This window comes from Electrona antarctica (genome assembly GCF_951216825.1).
Source record: "Electrona antarctica genome assembly, chromosome: 22".
In the NCBI taxonomy this organism is placed as follows: domain Eukaryota; kingdom Metazoa; phylum Chordata; class Actinopteri; order Myctophiformes; family Myctophidae; genus Electrona; species Electrona antarctica.
Window position 1 is genome coordinate 36061740 of NC_136805.1, and position 22930 is coordinate 36084669.

The 22930-nt window shown below is 41.8% G+C and overlaps 4 protein-coding genes across 4 annotated transcripts; 2 read left to right on the plus strand and 2 right to left on the minus strand.

Annotated features, from left to right (window-relative positions):
* Positions 1–1626: 1626 nt before the first annotated feature.
* LOC306915125 (CD209 antigen-like protein A) lies at positions 1627–2172 on the minus strand (the record flags this gene model as incomplete). The annotated part of the gene is made up of 2 exons (XM_079492374.1): positions 1627–2003; positions 2112–2172. The coding sequence occupies 2 exons, from the start codon at positions 2170–2172 to the stop codon at positions 1627–1629; spliced, it is 438 nt and encodes a 145-aa protein (XP_079348500.1).
* Positions 2173–5392: 3220 nt separating this feature from the next.
* On the minus strand, positions 5393–8902 carry LOC306915872 (E3 ubiquitin-protein ligase TRIM35-like). Its single transcript, XM_079493532.1, has 7 exons — positions 8261–8902; positions 8082–8177; positions 7544–7774; positions 7355–7377; positions 7109–7233; positions 6163–6252; positions 5393–6049 (listed from the first exon to the last, which is right to left on the minus strand). Exons 1-7 carry the CDS (start codon positions 8669–8671, stop codon positions 5664–5666), a joined length of 1362 nt encoding a protein of 453 aa, XP_079349658.1. The 5' UTR covers positions 8672–8902; the 3' UTR covers positions 5393–5663.
* A 186-nt stretch (positions 8903–9088) lies between these two features.
* acadsb (acyl-CoA dehydrogenase short/branched chain) lies at positions 9089–16775 on the plus strand. The gene is made up of 11 exons (XM_079493533.1): positions 9089–9200; positions 9995–10160; positions 10705–10805; positions 11087–11293; positions 11784–11954; positions 12716–12841; positions 12932–13024; positions 13156–13245; positions 13335–13472; positions 13577–13676; positions 14222–16775. The coding sequence occupies exons 1-11, from the start codon at positions 9168–9170 to the stop codon at positions 14296–14298; spliced, it is 1302 nt and encodes a 433-aa protein (XP_079349659.1). The 5' UTR covers positions 9089–9167; the 3' UTR covers positions 14299–16775.
* Positions 16776–20610: 3835 nt separating this feature from the next.
* LOC306915876 (homeobox protein HMX3-B-like) lies at positions 20611–22048 on the plus strand (the record flags this gene model as incomplete). Its single annotated transcript, XM_079493536.1, has 2 exons — positions 20611–20902; positions 21339–22048. The coding sequence occupies 2 exons, from the start codon at positions 20611–20613 to the stop codon at positions 22046–22048; spliced, it is 1002 nt and encodes a 333-aa protein (XP_079349662.1).
* Between the last annotated feature and the right edge of the window lie 882 nt (positions 22049–22930).

The window sequence follows — 22930 nt, forward strand, 5'->3', positions numbered from 1 at the left end:
GATGACAACTGAAATAGAGCTCACACAATCATTAGCTACAACGAACCAGAATAGACCAGCGTGAATTGTATTAGTTATTTTATGAACAATATGTAGCCTATACCATTACCATGTACCATCTTATGATAATCATGTTTTACCTGCAAGATGGATCAGGGATGGATCCACCGAAAACGGAGAGTAAAATCGTTCCTGTTCGCTAAATTAGCAGCTAGCATTAGCAACCGGTTAGTCTCGCGTTGACAGACTGTTGCCTCTCGCAATTTCTAAATGCTTCCATTCGGATATAGTGGAATAGTTGCCTGGTTACGGTGGAAAGCCTGGTGAGGCGAGGTTACGCGAGACTAGCAGCCGGTTAACTAGCTACCGACCGTTTAAATTGTTACACCAAAATCCTTCTTCTTTTTGAGGTTTGCATGTTATACTAACATTGGTGACTCTATCGACTTTTGTGACTCCAGAGCTCACTGTTTTCCAATTTCCCCTTTAATCAAACAATGTATACTGTAACCTACTGTACTGTACGTATTTTATGGAAGAAAACAAGTGATTGAATTTAATTTAATTATTTAGCATGGCATCCTATCATAAATCTCAGGTAAACTGGCAAAGTTGTTATTTCAATGTAAATTAGCCTATATATAAGGTAATATGTCCAGTGATATGATAGGCCTATGTCTTTAATTATTGTATGAAATATAACAATCTTTTTGTGATTACTTTTTATTTCATTTCACATGAGAAAGATATAAATAATATATCACATTGACAATGATTGCAATGCAAGACAAAAACAACAATGGTATACCTGTACGTGTCACTGGCAAATTCAACACATCAATATACACCTGTATACAATTTAAATGAAAAACACAAAAAGTAGGCTACACATATTAATAAAATAATATGCTATGTCCCCTGATCTCTCCCATCAGAGTGGCCAACATCCCTCCATAGAGAAATAACCTCTACTCCCTAATAGTTTAGTAGTAGAGTAAAATGTTGATTTTGAATAAACGTATTGGTCATTAAGGCACTTTTTTAAAGAATATGTGCTAATATGTGAGCACATCACATAAACTAAACTAAACTAAACGTATTTTTCACAAATCGAATCATTTGACCAGTCGTTTCCAAACCTGGTTTAAAGTCAGTGGTTTAAGTCAGTGGTTCCCAAACTTTTTCATGTCAAGGACCCCCAAATTCACACTGATGAGCCCGCGGACCCCCATTTGAAAAGGATATGCCAGGGACCCCCATAAGAAAAGATTTTGATGGCTCTAGCAGTGATTCTCAACCCCCATGCATGTCAAACCCCCAGTTTGACATGCATATTAGTCTACAGACCCCCATTTAATGTCATTTCTATCTCTGGGACCTCCAATTTGTATTGTAAAATCAATGTTAATGTAACTCCATTGTATGGTTCCATTTGTACACTCTCAGAGTTACAGACCCATAAGGGTCCATTTGGTTACAAACTATCATTTAGCTGGGTACCCCCTGAAACTCCCTCAAGGACCCCTGGGGGTCCCCGGACCCCACTTTGGGAACCACTGGAAGTTTCCTTTTTACTTTACCAAGGCAGAAACTTCTCAACCCTCTTGCACTAAATGAACCCTAGTACTACATCTCACATATCCAGTTACGCTTCCGAGTGCAAGGCAGGTCGTTCCAGGTTCCGTCAATGAGCTCCACACAGTCTTCTTTGCCGCTATCGTTGGGCTCCCCTGTCATCCAGAAACCCTCACCCTGCAGGGTGGTCCCGTCCACCCAGCGCCACGTCCCCTCAGATGCTTGGTCAGACAAGCCAATCCAGGCCTTCTGTATCTGATTGGTTCTGAGAAAATCATTTTCCTCTCTGCTGGTTATGCTCACCAGGTGAGCTCCTTGACTCTGACAGTGTCGTCTGCTGTCCTCCCAGCTTTTCAGTCTGTTGACTTCCGTCTCGGCGCTGATGAAGTACCATTTGTAGCCGAACAACGTCCAGCCATTGTGGTTGACTAGAAAGTGTAATTGTTTGTTTAATTTGTGGTTCCTTAATTGATACAAAATACAAATGAGTTCAAACTTAAACCTTGTATGACTGTGTAGCGATAGTATTCTCTTACCTGGGGCTTTAAGACGTAACTTGTCAAACAACTCTTTATCTGCAGTCAGGTTTGCATACATGCTATTGAACTGTTCCGTCAGGTTGTTATAACCGATTTGTAACTTGTTGTTTTGGGTTTTCAAATCTTGTATTTCCGAATCATAAAGACCTGTAAGTCTGCTGTCTGGAAGAGGGAAATATCAGAATTAATATATGTGAAGAAAACTGTCCCTAGTTGATTTGGACCTCGACTTAATTCTTATAGATGTACACCAGGACATAGACACAGACAAAATGTACATGTGGGAATTGATTCAAAAAAGGAAAGTGGCTGACTGGCTAGTCTCCAGATTTTCTTCATAATAGATAGGCTACTGATTTCCACTATATGAAGGCTATGTCTTGTGTTTATGTGTCTTTCTGGTAAACAGCTAATTTCTTTGCAAAAATGTTGATGAAAATGCCCATCACAGGCCATCATGCTGATGACTACAAAAATAGAAACTTCAATAAACTTCCTCACTGTGTTGCACATTTTGTTACGTAAGTTTTGGTATAAGTATAGAAACAATTAGTGTTTATTGTGTGTCCGCACAATACTCACAGTGCACTTGTAGACCTATGATGACAGACAACAGGAGAAAGCATAGGACCCCCAGACACACTGCAGCAGTTCTGGACCTCTGAGCACAACCTGAATCACAATATCATTAGGACACTGTCACATATTTCTCTATTTGGACTAGAAAATGGTCTGATGTGAAAATGTCAATGCATTAATCACCAAGAATGAAATAAGAGAAAACAGGAGGTGTTGCTTGGAGGTCAAAGAGTATTCTTAAACCGTTCTCTATTCTTATTCTCTTTGATAGACCATCCAATTTTAATGGATGGTCTATCAAATCTCTGGGACCTCCAATTTATATTGTAAAATCAATGTTAATGTAACTCCATTGTATGTAGAAGAGCAAGGTGGTAATATGTAATATGTGTTTTAATTGGTGTCCAGTTTTACCTACCTGAAAAATCATCTTCAACTTTGAACCTTGTTTCAAGTTCAATATCTTCCATGTTGGCATATACCATGTCGTCTTCATTGTTAGATTTAGCTTTATTGAAACTAAAGTTATGATATAGGCCTATTTCCTCTGCCATGTTTCTATGCGGATTTGAAACAAAAAAAGTAAAACTCTCCGTTTGTGTCCACACAGGTTGACTGTATATCCCCTACACTTACTTTTCTTCTAATTGAGTGCGAGTGGGTCTTGAAGTACTGTAAATTGGAACTTCAGGAAGTGTCATTTCTTGTCACAAGATAGTCACAAGTGAAAAGATTTCTCAATCTCATTTATCTGTGAGGAACTACCGTAGGCCTACAATGGAAAACATAACTATTCTGTGCTATTGTAACCTTTCTATCTTGACTCACTGTCTGCAGCAGACTTTAGAGGAGACCACGTGAGAACTTGTTTCGGGTTCAGACAGAGGTTCTCAGCTGATTTTTTCTAACAGCATGAGCATCAGTACATTCTAGCAGGTAATCTTACACTGATTCACAACTGCACGTCTTCTGTTCCAGTCTTTCATCAGTGCTTTGCACCTTGTCCCCATGTTTATCATGTTGTCTACAGTAGGCTATACATCTCCTGCTAGCACTGTATGCTCAAGGCAAGCACCTTTATATCTTATCTTTGGTACTATATGTAAATATGTAGATAATGTGCTTGCTTCCTTTGATTGAATGAGGTATTTTCCCCTTATTATTTTTCTTCTGCTTCTTCCCTTTCTTTTTTTCTATGGAAATAACAAAACTTTAATTTCACCCACCTTTTTATTTCTGTAAACCTGTGATGTGTGACAATAAAGCTGATTCACAGTCTATTATGATGACATGTTGCCCACCCATGGTCATGGATGGACTCACGGTGAGTCTAGCCTATGGCAGGCCAGTCTGGTGCATCTCAGAGGCAGGACAGGTATCATGAGAGAAGGAGGCACTGGAGCAGCTCAGACAATTTAGGCCCTTACTTTATTGACAGGGTACAGGTAAAAAGCGACGTTTCGATGTTTCAGTTACATCTTCGTCAGGTCATAGCCCGAGGGGGCAACACAGTAAGGCTTAAGTACACACATGGTACAGGGGGCAGGCCCTTAGTTGACCAATGTCACACATGGTACAGGGGGCAGGCCCTTAGTTGACCAATGTCACACATGGTACAGGGGGCAGGCCCTTAGTTGACCAATGTCACACATGGTAGACAAACCTACGCACCATGGGTCTTCTGCTCGGTCGCCCCCGAACTGTGGAACGCTCTCCCCACCCACCTGAGAGCCCCACAGTCGGTTGACACTTTTAAGAGAGGACTAAAACTTTCCTTTTTAACAAAGCATTTTTATATCCTTGCCCTTATGTTTTAAATGTTCCTTATGTTTTAAATGTTCCTGTTTTATTAGATGTTTTTAATGGTGTGTTGTTTCTTCTGCTTCTATTTTGCTGTAGCACTTTGAGATTCCATGGAATGTAAAGTGCATTATTATTATTATTATTATTACAGGGGGCAGGCCCTTAGTTGACCAATGTCACACATGGTACAGGGGGCAGGCCCTTAGTTGACCAATGGTACAGGGGGCAGGCCCTTAGTTGACCAATGTCACACTTGGTACAGGGGGCAGGCCCTTAGTTGACCAATGTCACACATGGTACAGGGGGCAGGCCCTTAGTTGACCAATGGTACAGGGGGCAGGCCCTTAGTTGACCAATGTCACACTTGGTACAGGCCCTTAGTTGACCAATGTCACACTTGGTACAGGGGGCAGGCCCTTAGTTGACCAATGTCACACATGGTACAGGGGGCAGGCCCTTAGTTGACCAATGTCACACATGGTACAGGGGGCAGGCCCTTAGTTGACCAATGTCACACATGGTACAGGGTACATGAGAAAGATATAAATAATATATCACATTGACAATGATTGCAATGCAAGACAAAAACAACAATGGTATACCTGTACGTGTCACTGGCAAATTCAACACATCAATATACACCTGTATACAATTGAAATGAAAAATATTGACTAACACAAAAATTAGGCTACACATATTAATAAAATAATATGCTATGTCCCCTGATCTCTCCCATCAGAGTGGCCAACATCCCTCCATAGAGAAATAACCTCTACTCCCTAATAGTTTAGTAGTTGAATAGAGTAAAATGTTGATTTTGAATAATCAAACCCCCAGTTTGACATGCATATTAGTCTACAGACCCCCATTTAATGTCATTTCTATCTCTGGGACCTCCAATTTATATTGTAAAATCAATGTTAATGTAACTCCATTGTATGGTTCCATTTGTACACTCTCAGAGTTACAGACCCATAAGGGTCCATTTGGTTACAAACTATCATTTAGCTGGGTACCCCCTGAAACTCCCTCAAGGACCCCTGGGGGTCCCCGGACCCCACTTTGGGAACCACTGGAAGTTTCCTTTTTACTTAGTACTGTATACAAACAGTGTACTGTACCAAGGCAGAAACTTCTCAACCCTCTTGCACTAAATGAACCCTAGTACTACATCTCACATATCCAGTTACGCTTCCGAGAGCAAGGCAGGTCGTTCCAGGTTCCGTCAATGAGCTCCACACAGTCTTCATTGCCACTATCGTTGGGCTCCCCTGTCATCCAGAAACCCTCACCCTGCAGGGTGGTCCCGTCTACCCAGCGCCACGTCCCCTCAGATGCTTGGTCAGACAAGCCAATCCAGGCCTTCTGTATCTGATTGGTTCTGAGAAAATCATTTTCCTCTCTGCTGGTTATGCTCACCAGGTGAGCTCCTTGACTCTGACAGTGTCGTCTGCTGTCCTCCCAGCTTTTCAGTCTGTTGACTTCCGTCTCGGCGCTGATGAAGTACCATTTGTAGCCGAACAACGTCCAGCCATCACAGACCATGCTGATGACTAAAAAAATAGAAACTTCAATAAAATTCCTCACTGTGTTGCACATTTTGTTACGTAAGTTTTGTCATAACTCATAAGTATAGAAACAATTAGAATACAATTACAATACTCACAGTGCACATGTAGACCTATGATGACAGCCAACAGGAGAAAGCATAGGACCCCTAGACACATTGCAGCAGTTCTGGACCTCTGAGCACAACCTGAATCACAATATCATTAGGACACTGTCACATATTTCTCTATTTGGAATAGAAAATGGTCTGATGTGAAAATGTCAATGCATTAATCACCAAGAATGAAATAAGGGGGTGTTGCAGGAGGTGTTGCTTGGAGGTCAAAGAGTATTCTTAAACCAGTCCGGGCTGTCCGGACCCGACAAGGCTTTATTATTGTATGCATAAACAATAATAGGCCCTTAGTTGACCAATGTCACACATGGTACAGGGGGCAGGCCCTTAGTTGACCAATGTCACACATGGTACAGGGGGCAGGCCCTTAGTTGACCAATGTCACACATGGTACAGGGGGCAGGCCCTTAGTTGACCAATGTCACACATGGTAGACAAACCTACGCACCATGGGTCTTCTGCTCGGTCGCCCCCGAACTGTGGAACGCTTTCCCCGCCCACCTGAGAGCCCCACAGTCGGTTGACACTTTTAAGAGAGGACTAAAAACTTTCCTTTTTAACAAAGCATTTTTATATCCTTGCCCTTATGTTTTAAATGTTCCTTATGTTTTAAATGTTCCTGTTTTATTAGATGTTTTTAATGGTGTGTTGTTTCTTCTGCTTTTATTTTTCTGTAGCACTTTGAGATTCCATGGAATGTAAAGTGCGTTATAAATAAAATCCATTATTATTATTATTATTATTACAGGGGGCAGGCCCTTAGTTGACCAATGTCACACATGGTACAGGGGGCAGGCCCTTAGTTGACCAATGTCACACATGGTACAGGGGGCAGGCCCTTAGTTGACCAATGTCACACAGCCAGCAATCATTAGTTCATAGGCTACCTGAGACAAATCTGCCTGTAACAGATGGTGTGAGTGCTTACTGTATTGGATGATCCCCTTCATCTTGTTCCACACCTTGAACAGAACATTTCCCTGGTTTTTGGCCTCGTCGATTAAGGTTCCTGTTGGAATGTGTGGATCAGGCAACATGGCCTGGTCCTGAGCTCTGGAATGGACATATTCAATAGGATTGTACTATTTAAGAGCTCTGGATATTCACAATTTATATTCAACACAGAACTGGAGAAGTTCTGAGTGCAGACATTTGAATAGCCATACTGACTTACCTCTTAATGGTCGTCTTGAAATTCTGTGAAGAGAAAACATGGTTACAAATAGAAAACGTTCAATTAGCCCTTGTATTCGCGTGATGATTGGTCCACAGACGGATGGACACACACACAGACACAGACACAGACACACACACACACACACACACACACACACACACACACATAAAACATAAAATTGTTTACAAGCATGTAAGCGCCATCTCCAGCTATCAGCTGATCATCTATGATTTTGAGGGTGTTTGAGATGGAGGAAATCTCCGAGTTCAAATTGTCGATCTGGATCTTTATCTTCTGACTCTCCTGTCTCTCGTCGGTCCTCAGTGCATCGATCTTAGAGGCTTCCTCTGCTCGCAGGAACCGGTACATTTTCTGATAGTCCTCTTTGATTGTATTCTCTGTCTGCTGGGCCTGGAGCTGAAACCATTGAGACGAGGACACTTAAATATCAAGTACTATTAAAGACCATGCCTTCGAACAATATAATTGGATGTATGTTTGCTGAATGTGAAGATTATATGAATAGAGTGGAAAGAGTGGTGGAGCAATGTGAGATGCAAAGCACAAATTGTAGAGTGCCAGGCAGGGTTACTGGAAACAAGTGTAATGCTTAATTGGGTCGTCCACTCACAGTTAACAGCCTTTGTATTGAGTTTGTGCTTGAAATGTACTGTAATTCTGCAAACTGTTAATACATTTTTCAATCAATCAAGGTTTCACTTACCTTGATGTGACTTGCAATTTTATCACATTCACCTTTTACCCGTTTAAAGGTCGCCTCTTTGGTTCTTAAATGCATCTGTGCCGTTCTGAGTTTGACCTGCAACGACAGATAAACTTGCATTAATTGGGTTGATAATACAGACATGAAAAGGTCTATTTATTCAAATGAATACCGCTCACCTTATGAGCCTCTGCAGCTTCACTGAGAGGCTCACAGTTGTGTGTCTTATGTTGTTTTGAATCTCTACAAACCACACAGATAGGCTGCTGATCATCCACACAGAAAAGCTTGAATCTCTCACTGTGAAGACTGCAGAGATCCTCGCCTCCTGCTCCTGTGGAAGCTCTCTCACTTTTCTCCTGCCGCAGGTTGTCAGAGAGGTTTCTCAGTGCCAGATTGCGGGGTGGTTGACACATTTTAAACATTTCCTTACAGACAGGGCATGTCTGGGTTGAGCTCTGTCTCCACCAGTCCTGAAGACAGTCCTTACAGAAGCTGTGACCGCACAGCAAGACAACCGGATCCGTGAAGATGTCACTGCACACGGGGCAGGTACATTCTACCTCTGAGGGAGACAGACTGGTTGCCATGTTGTTCTTGTGTGCCTTCTGTCGTTTCTTCTCCTCTATTTCCTTGTACAGTACTATGACTCTGAACTCTCACAGCAGCAACTTACTTTCACTTTCAAAGACAGTCTTGCTTGCTTATCTGGAGCTTCTATTAAACTTCAATACTTCAGATCGTCAATAACATGAAGAACCAATGTAACCTGTCCTTATTTTTCTAGCCTCGAATGAAACTTACTTCTGCACTAACAGACAGCATAGGAAAACGAAACTTTGACAATCTAGGCGAGCGTGTGGAGACAAGACAATTTACGAAATTGCTAAAACAGCGACCCCTACAGCTATTCCGTGTAACGTGTGTACCTCATGGTGTACCACTGTACCCTATCCGATAGGTCACTATTTGTGATGTAACACCATTTTCTTTCCAACCGTCTTGTTCATAGGTCTTGTTGCACCCCGGTTCCTTATAAACGGTGCACCGTCGTTGCCGAGGACCCGTATGTAAACATTAGGAATCATGGCTGCCCCGTTGGCCAGGGTTTTCTCGAAGGTGAGATGGAAAATATAACCGTGACGCGATATGATAGTTGGACAGTCTTTTTAATGTGTACTAGTCCATTTGGAGCTATATCATTGTTTTGTCCCTGCAATCATAATAGAGCCACAACGCCTTCACTCACTGTGTAACACTATTACGCAACCTGTTTAACATTATTACCAATGCATGAGGCTTAGATCAAAAATGATAACTCATATGTCACGTTTGTTTTTTTCTACCTTTTCTCTTCTTTTTTACTGACCATTCGATGAGAAATTAAGACATTATCAAATGTATTATTGTTCTGTAAAATGTCATCTATTTGTGTTATGAAAGACTTGGAAAGGTTTCTTTTTGGAATATTTCATATGTAAGGCTAGAGTAAAAAAGACAATGTTCTGTATGTTTGAAAAGATAGATAGATCTATCTATAAGCACTTATAGATTTTTTGTATTTGTATTTCCAATTAATCATTTTAGAATATGGATGAAAATAGCTAATAGGCAGTGTCTCAGAGGAGGGCTGTGGACGTTTCATCCTTCATAAACCTGCCTACCAGTGACATCGGTAGGCAGGTTTGGTCATTTCAAAAGAGATTTAAATTTGTAGAAATTGTAAAGTTGTTGCATTTATTAATGCAACAACGATGGCTTCTATTATTTATAGCATGCTAACTTTCCAGGAATAGCAAGCCTGCGGTTTTTATTGGCTTGGATTCTCCACCGATGATGCCAGTGAGCTCAAACTGTGTTCATAGAGTCCAGTGATAAGTCACAACTAATAACTGTCATTAATATAATTTTAGGTTGGTAGACAGATCCCTCGACCATGGGGTTCATCATGCCAGGCTGGCCTACGGAGCAGGTCTTCAGCATCTGCCCCAGATGAGTCATCAGATCCAGCTGGGATGGGGTTAGCCTTCCCTCCGCTGCAGACCTATTCTGAGGAGGAAGCCATGATGAGAGATGCAGGTGAGATATTAGTGATATGATGTAGTGGCTCAGGGGTAGAGCGGCCGCTTGGGAACCGGAAGGGTTCCAGTTCGATCCCAGACTCCCCCATAGAGTATTAAAAGGATAGACTGAACCGGAGCGACAGCCGTCCTCCTGGTTTGATCCCTGGCTCGTATCTAGAGCAAGACATTGCTCTAATACTTAAAACACTTAACCTGCTCCCAATGAGCAATGGCATGGATGCCTCTGCCATTGTGTGAATGAAAGAATGGGCGAATCAATCATATGTATGCATATTCCAAAGTGCTTTGGATGAAGTCTCTATAGAAATGATTTTTTGGCAAACCATTGTGTCTGAAGATACAGGCAAACAAACAGGAGAAGTATTGGTAAATAAGCCTAAAAGTGAAGAAAAGGCTGTACACTCATAGCCACAAATCAATGCAGGATAATTTATTGATACCAACATTTCGACCTGGAAAGGTCTTCTTCATGGATTCTAGTTCTGAAGATGCATCAATTAAACTTGGAAATATCTTTATTTTTTCTTTTCTTTTTACAGTGAAGAAGTATGCTCAAGAGCGCATTGCCCCTTTTGTGTCAAAGATGGACGAGGTGTCACATATGGATGATGAAGTGATCAAATCCCTTTTTGAACAGGGCGTATGTGATTTTTTTTTTTTTGCATTGTGAATTTACTGAATTAACATTTGTGCTAAAATCAGAAATATTTCTAAAACACAAGTCTGATTGTTTTTTTCCTAGTATCAGCGATGCTCATGTTGTATATTCTATTCTATATTATATCTATTTATATTCTACTAAAAGATGACTAAGAAACGAGAATAATTTATTAACAACCGAGCGGACAAAAAATACAACGTTTCAGCCTCACCGGCCTTTGTCAGGTATACTCATACTATATTCTGTATAAACCTTTGCAGCTAATGGGCATTGAGATTGACCCGGACTATGGTGGCACTGGCTCTACATTCTTTTCGTCCATCCTGGTCATTGAGGAACTGGCAAAGGTGGACCCTTCTGTGGCTGTTCTTTGTGACATCCAGAACACTCTGATCAACACGCTGGTGTCCAACCAAGGGACTCCAGCACAGAAAGAAGAGTACCTCAACCGTCTGTCCACTGACACTGTGAGTCAATTTATGTGATGCCTTTCACTGGCCCGACATGTTTTTGAATAGACTAAAACCAGTAAATATGTTTACTTTAGGAAACTGGAGAAATGCATTGCAATGTGATTGATTTGTCAGGGATTGATAATTAATTTTTCAACTGTGCGTAAGGAAAACTGGCAGAAAAGGTCTCGCTCGCTGCATGAAAAATTAAGGAAAACTCGTTAGACTGAGACCGCACTGACAAAGGTCCCAGGACCAAAGCGTTTGCTAATTTTAACTCACTATGAGCACAGAGCACTTTATCATGAGCATATAAAAAATTATATTAATATTTTCTTAAGTCTCAGTCTAAGGAGTTATCCTTAATTATTCATGCAGCAAGCAAGTCTTTTTCTGCCAGTTTTCCTTATTGTTTTTGAGACCACCACACCTGCAGTTAAGAAAGGCGCAACAGTCTCCCCTGTGCTCAACTGTGCATAATGCATATTGTTTTCATGTCCCACAGGTGGGTAGCTTCTGTCTGTCAGAGGCAGAGTCGGGGAGCGATGCCTTTGCTTTGAAAACACGTGCAGAAAAACACAAGGACTATTACATCATCAATGGATCTAAGATGTGGATCAGTAATGCAGAACATGCTGGTATTTTCCTTGTGATGGCCAATGTAGACCCCTCTGCAGTGAGTTAAATTCTCTCACCATCCATACCCTTATGTTCTACTGCTGTACAAAGCCTTACAGGTCTAGCAATGATGTACAAATGTGCAGTATTTAGATAGCAATACACAATGATGGAGATCGTCTGGGTGATACAGGGGCAAAGTGCCTGCCCACCACTGTGAAGACTAGGGTTTAATTCCTTTGTGCCACATGAAACACAGTTGGCTCTGTCTGCGGATGGAAAGCTAGCAGGGGAGGGCATTCTTTGTCACAGCACTAGCAGCACCGAGCACCTAGCATCGAAAACAGGCAGTACTACAGGCCAAGACTAAAACAATTCTTACGGGTACAGGCTTTAGTTTCGACATACTATCGGTCCGACAACGACAACCTACCTCAAACCCTAAACTAACCATAACCGCAAGCACGGAGCAGCGCATATTCGCCAACCTTAACACATATTCGCCAACCTTAATCAGGTCGCCAACCTTAACGCATGTTCGCCAACCTTATCCAATAATTAATCCAATCGTTTTCTGTCAGTCCTGACTCCTGAGTCCTATGTCGGATAAGCGTGCGCACCCCATTATTACTTGGCTCATGTAATGTAGTAATGCACAAAAAATATCAGCGTTTTAGAGGGCAATGTCTACAATCGAAACATTTTGAGCTGATCACCATGATTATTACACCTTTTGGCTATGCTATGAAACTCCAACGAACCAACAAATGTCTGGTCCTACTTCTATGATAATGACATACAGACTTTTCTGTTTGACAGGGATACAGAGGAATCACCTGTTTCATTGTAGATAGAGAAACAGAAGGCCTTGAGATCGGCAAGAAGGAGAACAAGTTGGGTCTGCGTGCCTCTTCCACCTGCCCTCTCAACTTGGACAATGTCAAGGTGAAGTCAAATACATCCATCTTGTATTGGATTTGTCCACTGTGAGGGAATGGCATGATGTTCTTATTGCTAACTTGTTCTCTGTTGTAGGTCCCTGAGAAGAACATCTTGGGCAAGGTTGGCCAAGGATATAAGTATGCCATCGGAATGTTGAATGAAGGAAGGATTGGAATTGCGGCTCAGGTAAACCCCTTAAACAATGAATCCCCAGACTCCTCTCTTTTCACATTTGACAAATAAAACTAGTAATTGATTGTGATGTGAACGTAGAGAATATATCTAAGCTCCACTAACATTCTGTCAAATTGTCACAGATGCTGGGCTTGGCACAAGGCTGTTTTGACAACACGATTCCTTACACCAGACAAAGGATGCAGTTTGGCAAGCGAATCTTCGACTTTCAGGTACAGCTTCAATCAGAATTGGCAAGACTTTTTGCTAATATCTTTCAGCACAACTTAATTTTGTTATTTGTGTTTGCTGTCTATTTCAGGGCATGCAGCACCAGATAGCCCATGTGGCGACCCAGATTGAAGCCGCTAGATTGTTGACCTACAATGCTGCACGTCTAAAGGAGGCCGGGAGACCTTTCATCAAGGAGGCCTGCATGGCTAAATACTTTTCTGCAGAGGTGAGCTGGTGCAGTTCAATACAAAGGTGACTTCATCAGGGTTTGCCGGTATATTGGAATTTTGTGTGTATACTTTCAATATCTACTGTTACTGTTTTCTTTAGGTTGCAACTCTAACCACGTCAAAATGCATAGAGTGGATGGGTGGGGTGGGCTTCACCAAAGACTACCCTATAGAGAAATTCTACAGAGACTGTAAAATCGGTGAGTGGCTCATTACGTCTGTCTGTCTGTTATATTAAGGGTGGCTTACCTGACCGTAGCTAAAGCTTAAGTATTAGACCTTGCAACATGAACAGTGCATATTTCATGTGGGGAGGAGGAAGGTCAAACTACAATTGTTAGCGTGGAGCAGAGAGAAGGGGCGATAACAGTGGCGGTGTTACCCACGAGGCCAAGTAATCTGATCCGTCAGGAATTCCCTTGTCTGACCTTGACGTGCTAAAAGGGAGAGAGGGAGGGAGGGAGAGTCATTTACCACCAAGTCCCAAAGTAGCACTACAGACAGAATGACACTTTTCCTTTCGTCAATTCCACTTTCACTCTTCATTCTTCCTGCTGCCTTACTGGCAGATTGACTTACATAATAAGATAGTTGTGCCCCTTTGTCCCCATATTGAAAGTGACATATCCATGTATTTCCCAGTGGAATTTGAAAATGCCATTGGAATCTGTCTTTTATCATACCAGGGATAAGGGACCAGTGTTCCCAATACTTATTTTTGTTTCCATGTTTTTGCTCTTTTCAGGCACCATTTATGAAGGCACAACAAATGTCCAATTATCCACCATGGCCAAGTTCATTGATAAGGAGTATGACTACTGAACTTGGCTAAGGCTGGATCCTCATCATGGGTTTGCACTCTTCTCCGTGTGACACTCCGTTTATTTTACCTGGGGACTTTAGTGGGGTGTATTGTGTGACATGCATTGCTGTAGACGTCCTTTCTTTGGTGAATGACTGTCGTACAACAAGATTTTGGCCTCTAGTTTGAGGGCGTTAACCACTTTTAACCTGGTATCCCTATGGGAAGAGGGACGTAATGTTGGTAATTGTTTGACGATTATATAATGTATGGCTGTTATTTGTCAAACTTGTCAAATTAATATTGGAATATTGCTGTCCGCGGTTTAGAATCGGATTACTTTGGAATCTCTGCAGGTTCTATTGCCACCTGCATTGGAACTCTGAGAAGACTGGGTTGTTATCGGCTGAGTGTGCCAGTTTACCACCTTCAAGCTAGAGGCCTTAGATTCTGGTAACGGCTGCCCATCCAGAAGGACATATTTTCAACTGAAAAAAGTGGAAAAACGGATAATTTTTGTTGTGTGACACGGTTGCTGGACAAAGTATGAATGAGCCTTTCTTCTGGTCATTTGGGCTGCTGATTAGACAAGGGGTCAGAATCTTGCTTGTGTTAAACATTGGTCTGTTATGCAGTGTGCAGTTCTTATGCACTTGTGGTTACATTTATCAGCTAATGAGCTGTAGTGTATACTGTATACAGGGCTGGACTGGGACAAAAATTCGGCCCGGGCATTTTCGCGTGAATTTGGCCCAGACCGGCCCACCACAACCAGTGCGCAGATAGGCAACATAATATTATGTGCCCCCCCCCCCCTGCACTGCACCGCCGGGGGGGGTCAGGGGGGGCGCTACCCCAGAATGGCAGCACGCCCGGACCTTTCCTGGTGGCCTGCCGCCTATTGGCCTGCCTGCCTGTTTATTATCATGGCGGCCCCCTACGGTCGCGGCCCACCGGGAAAATGCCCGGTATGCCCTGTGGCCAGTCCAGCCCTGACTGTATATGCCGTTTACTGGGTGCGCGGCTCACGAAGATTCACAGTAAGAAAGAAATAGCCAGCACTCAAGTCCTTCTGGTACTTTTAATTAATATGCCCACGGACAGACACAGCTAACATGAACATGTTTCGACGTCAAACCTTCTGTGTCTATCGATGCGCAATTGAATTAAAAGTACCAGTATTTTTATTATAAAAATATATAAAAATATATAATTATTATAATTATTATATAATTATAATATTAATATATAATATACAGTATTAAAAGTACCAGAGGTCTACATTTCTCTTTCACCATCAGCCAACTTCGTGTTGACTTTCTCCAATTCTTGTTGCCTCAACGCCAATGTTGGTCCACTGATATTCAAGTAATTTCCTTCAACTGCATCAAGATTGGTTTGTAATTCATGAATGATCTTTGACTTTCATTCGAACCCTCAATCCCTCCATCGTCTCTGTGAGATGTCTGTAGTCCTTCTCATAAACAATCTCTTTAGGATGGTTGATATGTATGAGAAGGTCCTCTGGTTTGCAATCCAGATCAGACGCAAGGTTTGCAGGAGTGACACTGCCGATGGTTATAGAACGCAGAAACACTTGAAACACGGAACCGTTTCGAGGTCAAGCCTTCTCTATCTGTCTGTGCACCTACAGTATGAATTAAAATAATATAATAATAATAAAACTTTATTTGTATAGCACCTAAAAGGTACCAGTCGGAGTGCTGCTGGCTATTTCTTTCTTACTGGGAATCTGTTTTCTCCCTCACACACATCACTATTTTCATAGGTCCATGGTCCATGAATATCACATTCAAAGTATGTCAGATATTGCTATGCTAACTGCTGCCCTACCAGCCCCTAAGTTTTATGTCCATAGTCTCTCCCCCAACAGAGAGGCTGAACTATGCAGTAGTTAGAGGTCGGCACATCGTGTCCAATCCGGTGCACTGCTTCAATTAACTTTATTGACATCCAGTAGATGTCCTACCTGACACCAGTCAGACAATACAGATAAAATTATGTTTTGTTCAATTAGTCCCGTATTGTAGCTTTAATGCTTATTTTTGTTCCCAGAAGCCTTTTCTCAATTAGATTGAGCGTTTGCGAGGAATAACGAAAGAAGAACTCTAATGTTACTGCTTTGTTTTTACAGATCCATGTGTATTTCGATATGAGATTGATGTTTTGAGATATACTGTATTGATTCGGATTTTTGCTAAATGTGTCGGTGCCTTTGCAGCGTCTCAACATAGTTATGTTTTATGCTATGAATTCCTCAAGACTCTTATCAGCTGATACTAATCTAAATGTGTGTATTTTTCCTTTAACACTGTTTGTATTTCGTTTTTTCTGTGAACAGTATATTTTGTCATTATAGCTGTCAAGAAAACGTTTCATGTCATCCAATGAGACATTTTTGCATTAGGTTTAAAATAATCTTTAGAATTGCCTAAAGAGAACCTTGGAAATAATAATAAATGCCAGATATAATATATCCATGCAGTATTTTCTTCCTTTTGCAATAAGTCACCTATAGAAGACAACTGCTGTGTTATGTTCCACCACTAGGTGGCAGCATGCTCTTGATGGACAGCCCAGGAGGTGAAGGTTATGACAGCTCCTGTTTTAAAGGGTAGTAAATTACCACATCTTCTAATAGCCTGTCACTGCTAATGTTATTTTATATCAGTTTAATTATGCCTGCCTCTAATATGGGAGGGACCTGCCTTAAATAATTCATTATCCAAGTGGCAATTTGTCAGTGAGATGAGGTTAATTAGATTTCCATCGCCTGTATGTGTTGTCTATCTAAAACCATGTCTATTGTTCTGTGCCAGACATTGACAGTGACTAACTGCTCAGGGGCCTGTATCAGCTGTCACTCCTGTTAAAAAGATGTATTGTAAGGGTACCTGTTCAACAACTAGAAAGTCATTAATCACTGACAATACTTTATAACAAAACAATGGGAATGGAGAAGTAAGTAGCTGGGATGGCAAACAGACTGACAGTGGGATGAACAGGTTACACATAATGCAAATGGTGATGCATGTGGCCCAATCCAACCCATGATTCTGTACACATGTGCACGACACGTGTATCACTCACGTGTGACAATAGTTAGATTAACGACTTTAACCATAGCATGTTGGTCTATTACTTTAAAGTGAACCTTGGCTTGAACCATCAACCTTGAGCTTATAAATTATAGTGAAAATTGTTACTTTTTCAGAATTTCTAAAATATAGGGACGCCAGGTTGAAAGTGGTTACAAAAAGAGGAAAATGCTTCTCTCCCACCCCAGACCACTCCGGGTCACGGTACCACCTGAGAGGAATAGATCTGCAGAACCAAAATGTAATATATGATGGATTCTGTCTCAATATAGCGTCTGGCTCCTATAAATATCAAACTGAGAACGGTCTGTTATGAGGTATAGCTTCTCTGAGTGAAGTCAGCCTTGTGATGAATTACAGTCTCATCAGCACCCTCCAGCTATATAGTGTATACCTTACTGGGTTTTAGGTTAAGATATCAGTAGTTCAGATGTATAGGCCTCAGGTAATACACCGTAAACACCATAACAACTTTTAGATCTCATTATGCCACAGCCACATGTATACTCATGATCCCAACGATATAACATATATTGACTTATGTGAACCATGTTACACCAAACAGAAAGGCTATGCAAATTTCCCCCCGCCTGAGTCACTGACCTTGCCCTGTTGCTGTTCCACTTTGCATTTTCTTTTTTGTCTAATGAACGTCATTTCTGCCTTTGGTGGAAGTGCTATTATCTGGATTACACTTTACATCAGCAAACACAGCTCAACCAGCCCCCTTCACCGCCCCCATCTTTAACACGGCTATGAGACCTCTAATTACGCAGGGATTCAAGTATGCTTTTGCACAAAACAGTGTCGTCCTTGAGATTGGAGCGAGCTCAAAGGACAGATTGCATCCGTGTTTAGTTTGAGCAAATCCAATTTATTTGATTAGCTGTATGCATATGTCTGGACGTCTAATTAAATAACTGCGGGTTCCCTCCCTCTCTCTGTCTCTTTCCCTAAACAGATGGCATTTAGACTTTGAGCACTGTTTGGTGCTTTATACATTCATTTTGACCAAAGACAAACCTATAAAATATGTCTTTTAGAATTAAATATGACATGTTCATACATATACCCCAGAGAGAAACGTCACGTGGAGTGAAAAATAAGGTCGGGGGTGCCTCTTTATCACTGACCCATGATGACAGACGCTAATGTGACTGTATTGATGACTGTCAGCCAGACATCCGTCATTGCTCACTCAACAAACACTGTGCGTATATGGGACAATCCACAAATAATCCAGTGTATAGGCCACTTTTTCATGTCAAGGACCCCCAAATTGACACTAATTAGCCCGCCCCGTGGACCCCCCCATTTAAAAAGATATGCCAGGGACGCCCATAAGAGAAGATTTTTATGGCTCTAGCAGTGATTCTCAACCAGTTTAATTTCAAGTGTACAAAATACAAATGTACATTTGTACACTCTCAGAGTTACAGACCCATAAGGGTCCATTTGGCTCCAAACTTTCATTTAGCTGGGGACCCCCTGGAACTCCCTCAAGGACCCCTGGGTGTCCCCGGACCCCACTTTGGGAACCACTGGTATAGGCTACCTCTTATATTATTGGATTTACCTCTTTATGCTTGTGTTTGAGTTGGAGAATATGACACCTGACATGTAACCATATTGGCATCCTAAGATCATACTTCATCTCATTAAATCAAATCTGAGCATAAAACGTATATATATAGGTTATGGCACGAAATGTGTTAAGTAAAAAAAAGAAAGGGGTCATGGGTGGATGGCTGACTTGGAAGTATCTGACCCCACTCCCCCACAGTCAAGGTATATTTAAAAAAAAAATCTATATGAATTCTATATGAGACAATATTGTTAAAAGAATTTGACAGATATAGGCAATCAGCAACCTCATTATTGGGATGGGTGGGAAATTCTGGGAATGTTGCCTGTATGTGTGGGTCTTGTGGGCTTTTGTATGAAGCTGATTTGACGGGCCTTTATCACAAACTCATATTTACGACAATGACAAGCAATCAATTTGATGTCTGCCTGTGGCACTTCCGTAATAATCACATTATAAGGCTATCAACTGAATGAGCGCCAGCCCAGTGCGAGTGAAATGTAGGCTATACAATACTAGTGCACACCTTTCTTGAATCAAGTGACAGAGATGGAACTCAAGACAGCTCATTATTTTTTATTCGATCATTTTAATCATCATTTGTATTCTTTGGTTCCTGCATCTGTGTGTTGCTGCACTGACGCCAGAGGAAAGAGTCATTTGTTGACATCTATCCTAAAAACGTGACCAATGAGGGACCACCCCGATTTACTTCGTCATACGGTAACCTATACTGAAAAATGTAAGTGATGCATCGAAAGAAAGTTATAAGCAATATAGGCTAAAAAAAAGAAGACGCTGTTAATAGAATGAGCAAAAACCACATGAACTTGAACCAACATGTGTGTGTGTGTGTGTGTGTGTGTGTGTGTGTGTGTGTGTGTGTGTGTGTGTGTGTGTGTGTGTGTGTGTGTGTGTGTGTGTGTGTGAGTGCGTGCGTGCGCGCGCGCGCGCGTTCCTAAAGCCTATAGGCAGGTGCATGTGTGGCTGTGTGCGTAAAACGTGTGCGTGCAATTTGCGTAACGTGCGCCCCTATACGCACATATATGTGCTCTTTAGATCAACAGCATTTAGTCACTTTAATGACAGGTGATTGTAAGCATTCATGGCTAAAACATATTGGGCCGTTTTGCTTCTTTAATCTAATTGGTTGATCGATGGGATGGGCGCGTTGCGTTGCTGAGCCTGAAGCCATCATAACGTGTAAAGGCCTGGGCTGGGTGGACTTTTTTTCTTTGGAGTCTATTTTCGTCCTGGCTGTCTGTCCCTCCTCCCTTTCTAGTCCGCTCCCTGTTTCATCTCAAATCCCATTTGCCATTGTATCTGCCCAATCGCAGAGACTGGGCGCATTTAACTTGGATGACATTTTTATTTCATCATTTACTGTCCGGCGCAAGTTTGGCGCATTGATCATCGCGTTTTCACTCGGCTCACTATCTGGATGCAGCATCACTGGTTTGCTCTTTTTTCCTGCCCTCGGTTGGTTGGTCGGTCGTCTCACAAACGCAGTATAAAGCGCCCGCGATAACTTATCAAGGGAGATCCGAATTTTCTTTGGGGGGAAAGGGTTGTAAAAGTTTAATGTTTTCATGGTGATTCATGCTGGACATTAAACGGCTATAACGGTAATGGCAGACTCGACCGAGGCGCAAGAGACCTGTCAGCCTGCGAAAGATTCACCGTTCTCCATAAAGAATCTGCTGAACTTTGACAACAAGCCAACTAAGCCTAAAACCTCCTTACTGTCCTCGTCGAGAGCAGTGTTTGAAGGGGGCTTCTTTTCTCGGCTGGGTGAGCTTTCTTTCCCTCGGTTTGAGTTCCCATCCCAGCGAGTTGGACTATCAGCGCAGTATTTGGAACGAGCATCCACCTGGTGGTACCCCTACACGCTGGGCACTTCAGGACAGCTGAGGACTGCAGGTAGGCTATACAAGATAGAATAGAACATTACATATAGGGCCTGAGGCAGTGAGGATACTTTTATTCTTCAGTTATGTAATGATGATAATAACATAAAAGTTTTATGATATGTGTTTTATGATAAAACACGAATTGTGAGCAATAATAACAATAAAACATTGCATTAAGTGGCATTCAGCCGTAGCCTATAGCATGCTGCTTTTGTTATCTGTTGATACTTGAAAGTATTTCACTGCATGCACGTGATCATTACCTCGACTAAATTAAATTCGAAATGTTATATTGTGAAATTAGGCTATAGGAGAATGTCCATCGTATTTGATAGGCCACATGTTGTTTGTTTGACATGTCATTTGCTTTGCTCCTGCAATTTGTCTTTTTGGCTTAGGATAACCTGTTGATTAAAATCTTATTTGCAATTCTGTGTTTCTTGCAGTATCTGTATCTGAGAAGGCCAGCTTGAGAGACATCATATCGCCGGTCACATCAGAGAGACAATCGCCAGACTTCCCAAAGGGCAACAACCACCACCACCACCACCACCAGGACGAGAAAGAGGACGATGACAGCAAAAGCATCGACGACATCGCTCTGGAGGAGAGCGACGACGCGGAGGAGGGGGGACCGAATAAAGAAGACGCCGGTGGAGACGACTGGAGAAAGATGGACGAAAACTCGTCGGACAATAATAACAATAAGAAAGCCGCGGCGTGTCGGAAAAAGAAAACGCGCACCGTGTTCTCCAGGAGCCAGGTGTTCCAGCTGGAGTCCACGTTCGACATAAAGCGCTACCTGAGCAGCTCGGAGCGCGCCGGCCTGGCGGCCTCGCTGCACCTGACGGAGACGCAGGTGAAGATCTGGTTCCAGAACCGCAGGAACAAGTGGAAGAGGCAGCTGGCCGCCGAGCTGGAGGCGGCCAACCTGAGCCACGCCGCGGCGCAGAGGATAGTGCGCGTTCCCATACTGTACCACGAGAGCCACCACGCGGCGGCGGCGGCGGCGGCCCTGCACGCCGAGAATGGAGGCTCCTCCACGGGCAGTTCGCCAGGCGCCGGCCAGTCGCTCTTGTCCTTCCCACACCACCACATGTACTATTCTCACCACCACCCCATTGTAACGTCGGTCCCGCTGCTGAGACCCGTTTAAAAAGACTGACTGACTGACTGACTGCTGTTTGAATAATTCACCATTATATTTGTTTTTTAATTGAGAGGAGAGCGATTTGCATTGTCAAGTTAAATATTTACACATGTGTGTATATTATTATTATTATTATTATTATTATTATTATTATTATTATTATTATTATTATTATTATTATTATTATTATTATTATTATTATTATTATTATTATTACATTAAAATGGTTAAAACATGCCACTTACATTTTAAAATCGACTTGTTCTGAACAGGGTTTTTATAGGTTACTGTCAAATGTATATTTTACAGAGTGTATGTGTTTGCAATTTTAATGTGGGATTTAATATTTTGATATTTTGCAATATTGTGCAATAGCTACTGTTCGCTTCACACATGCAGCAAGAGTTTGTCGACCATGCATTGTCCACTCCTCGCCAACAACATAGTCCTTATTTGCTATAAACAGAAGACAATCGTATTCTTTCAAAATCCCTGAAAAGGAAAGCCCCTCTTCACTTCGTTTTTGCTCACGCAATTTTCAAGCCATAAAAGCCAAATAACAGCCTGCATTGTTGTGTTTTAATTTGTATATAATGCTATTATTTCAATTTGTATTCTAATTGTTAAAGCAAGTCTGTAAATCGTGGTCTGGTCACTCATCAAGAATAAACAACAACAAAATAATTCTTGACGGGATAACCTATATGTGAAAAACTGTTATTTAAAAAAAAATGCCTGGAGTGAAACTAATTTGTAAAATGTACAAAGACTTGCTAACCATTTTGGGGTTGAGAATTATCACTATTTTTGAAATATTGATTAGACATTTTGAGTAGTCATTTTTGGCTCGGATTGCGTTTGGAAAGGAACTCTTTAATAGGTCTAATT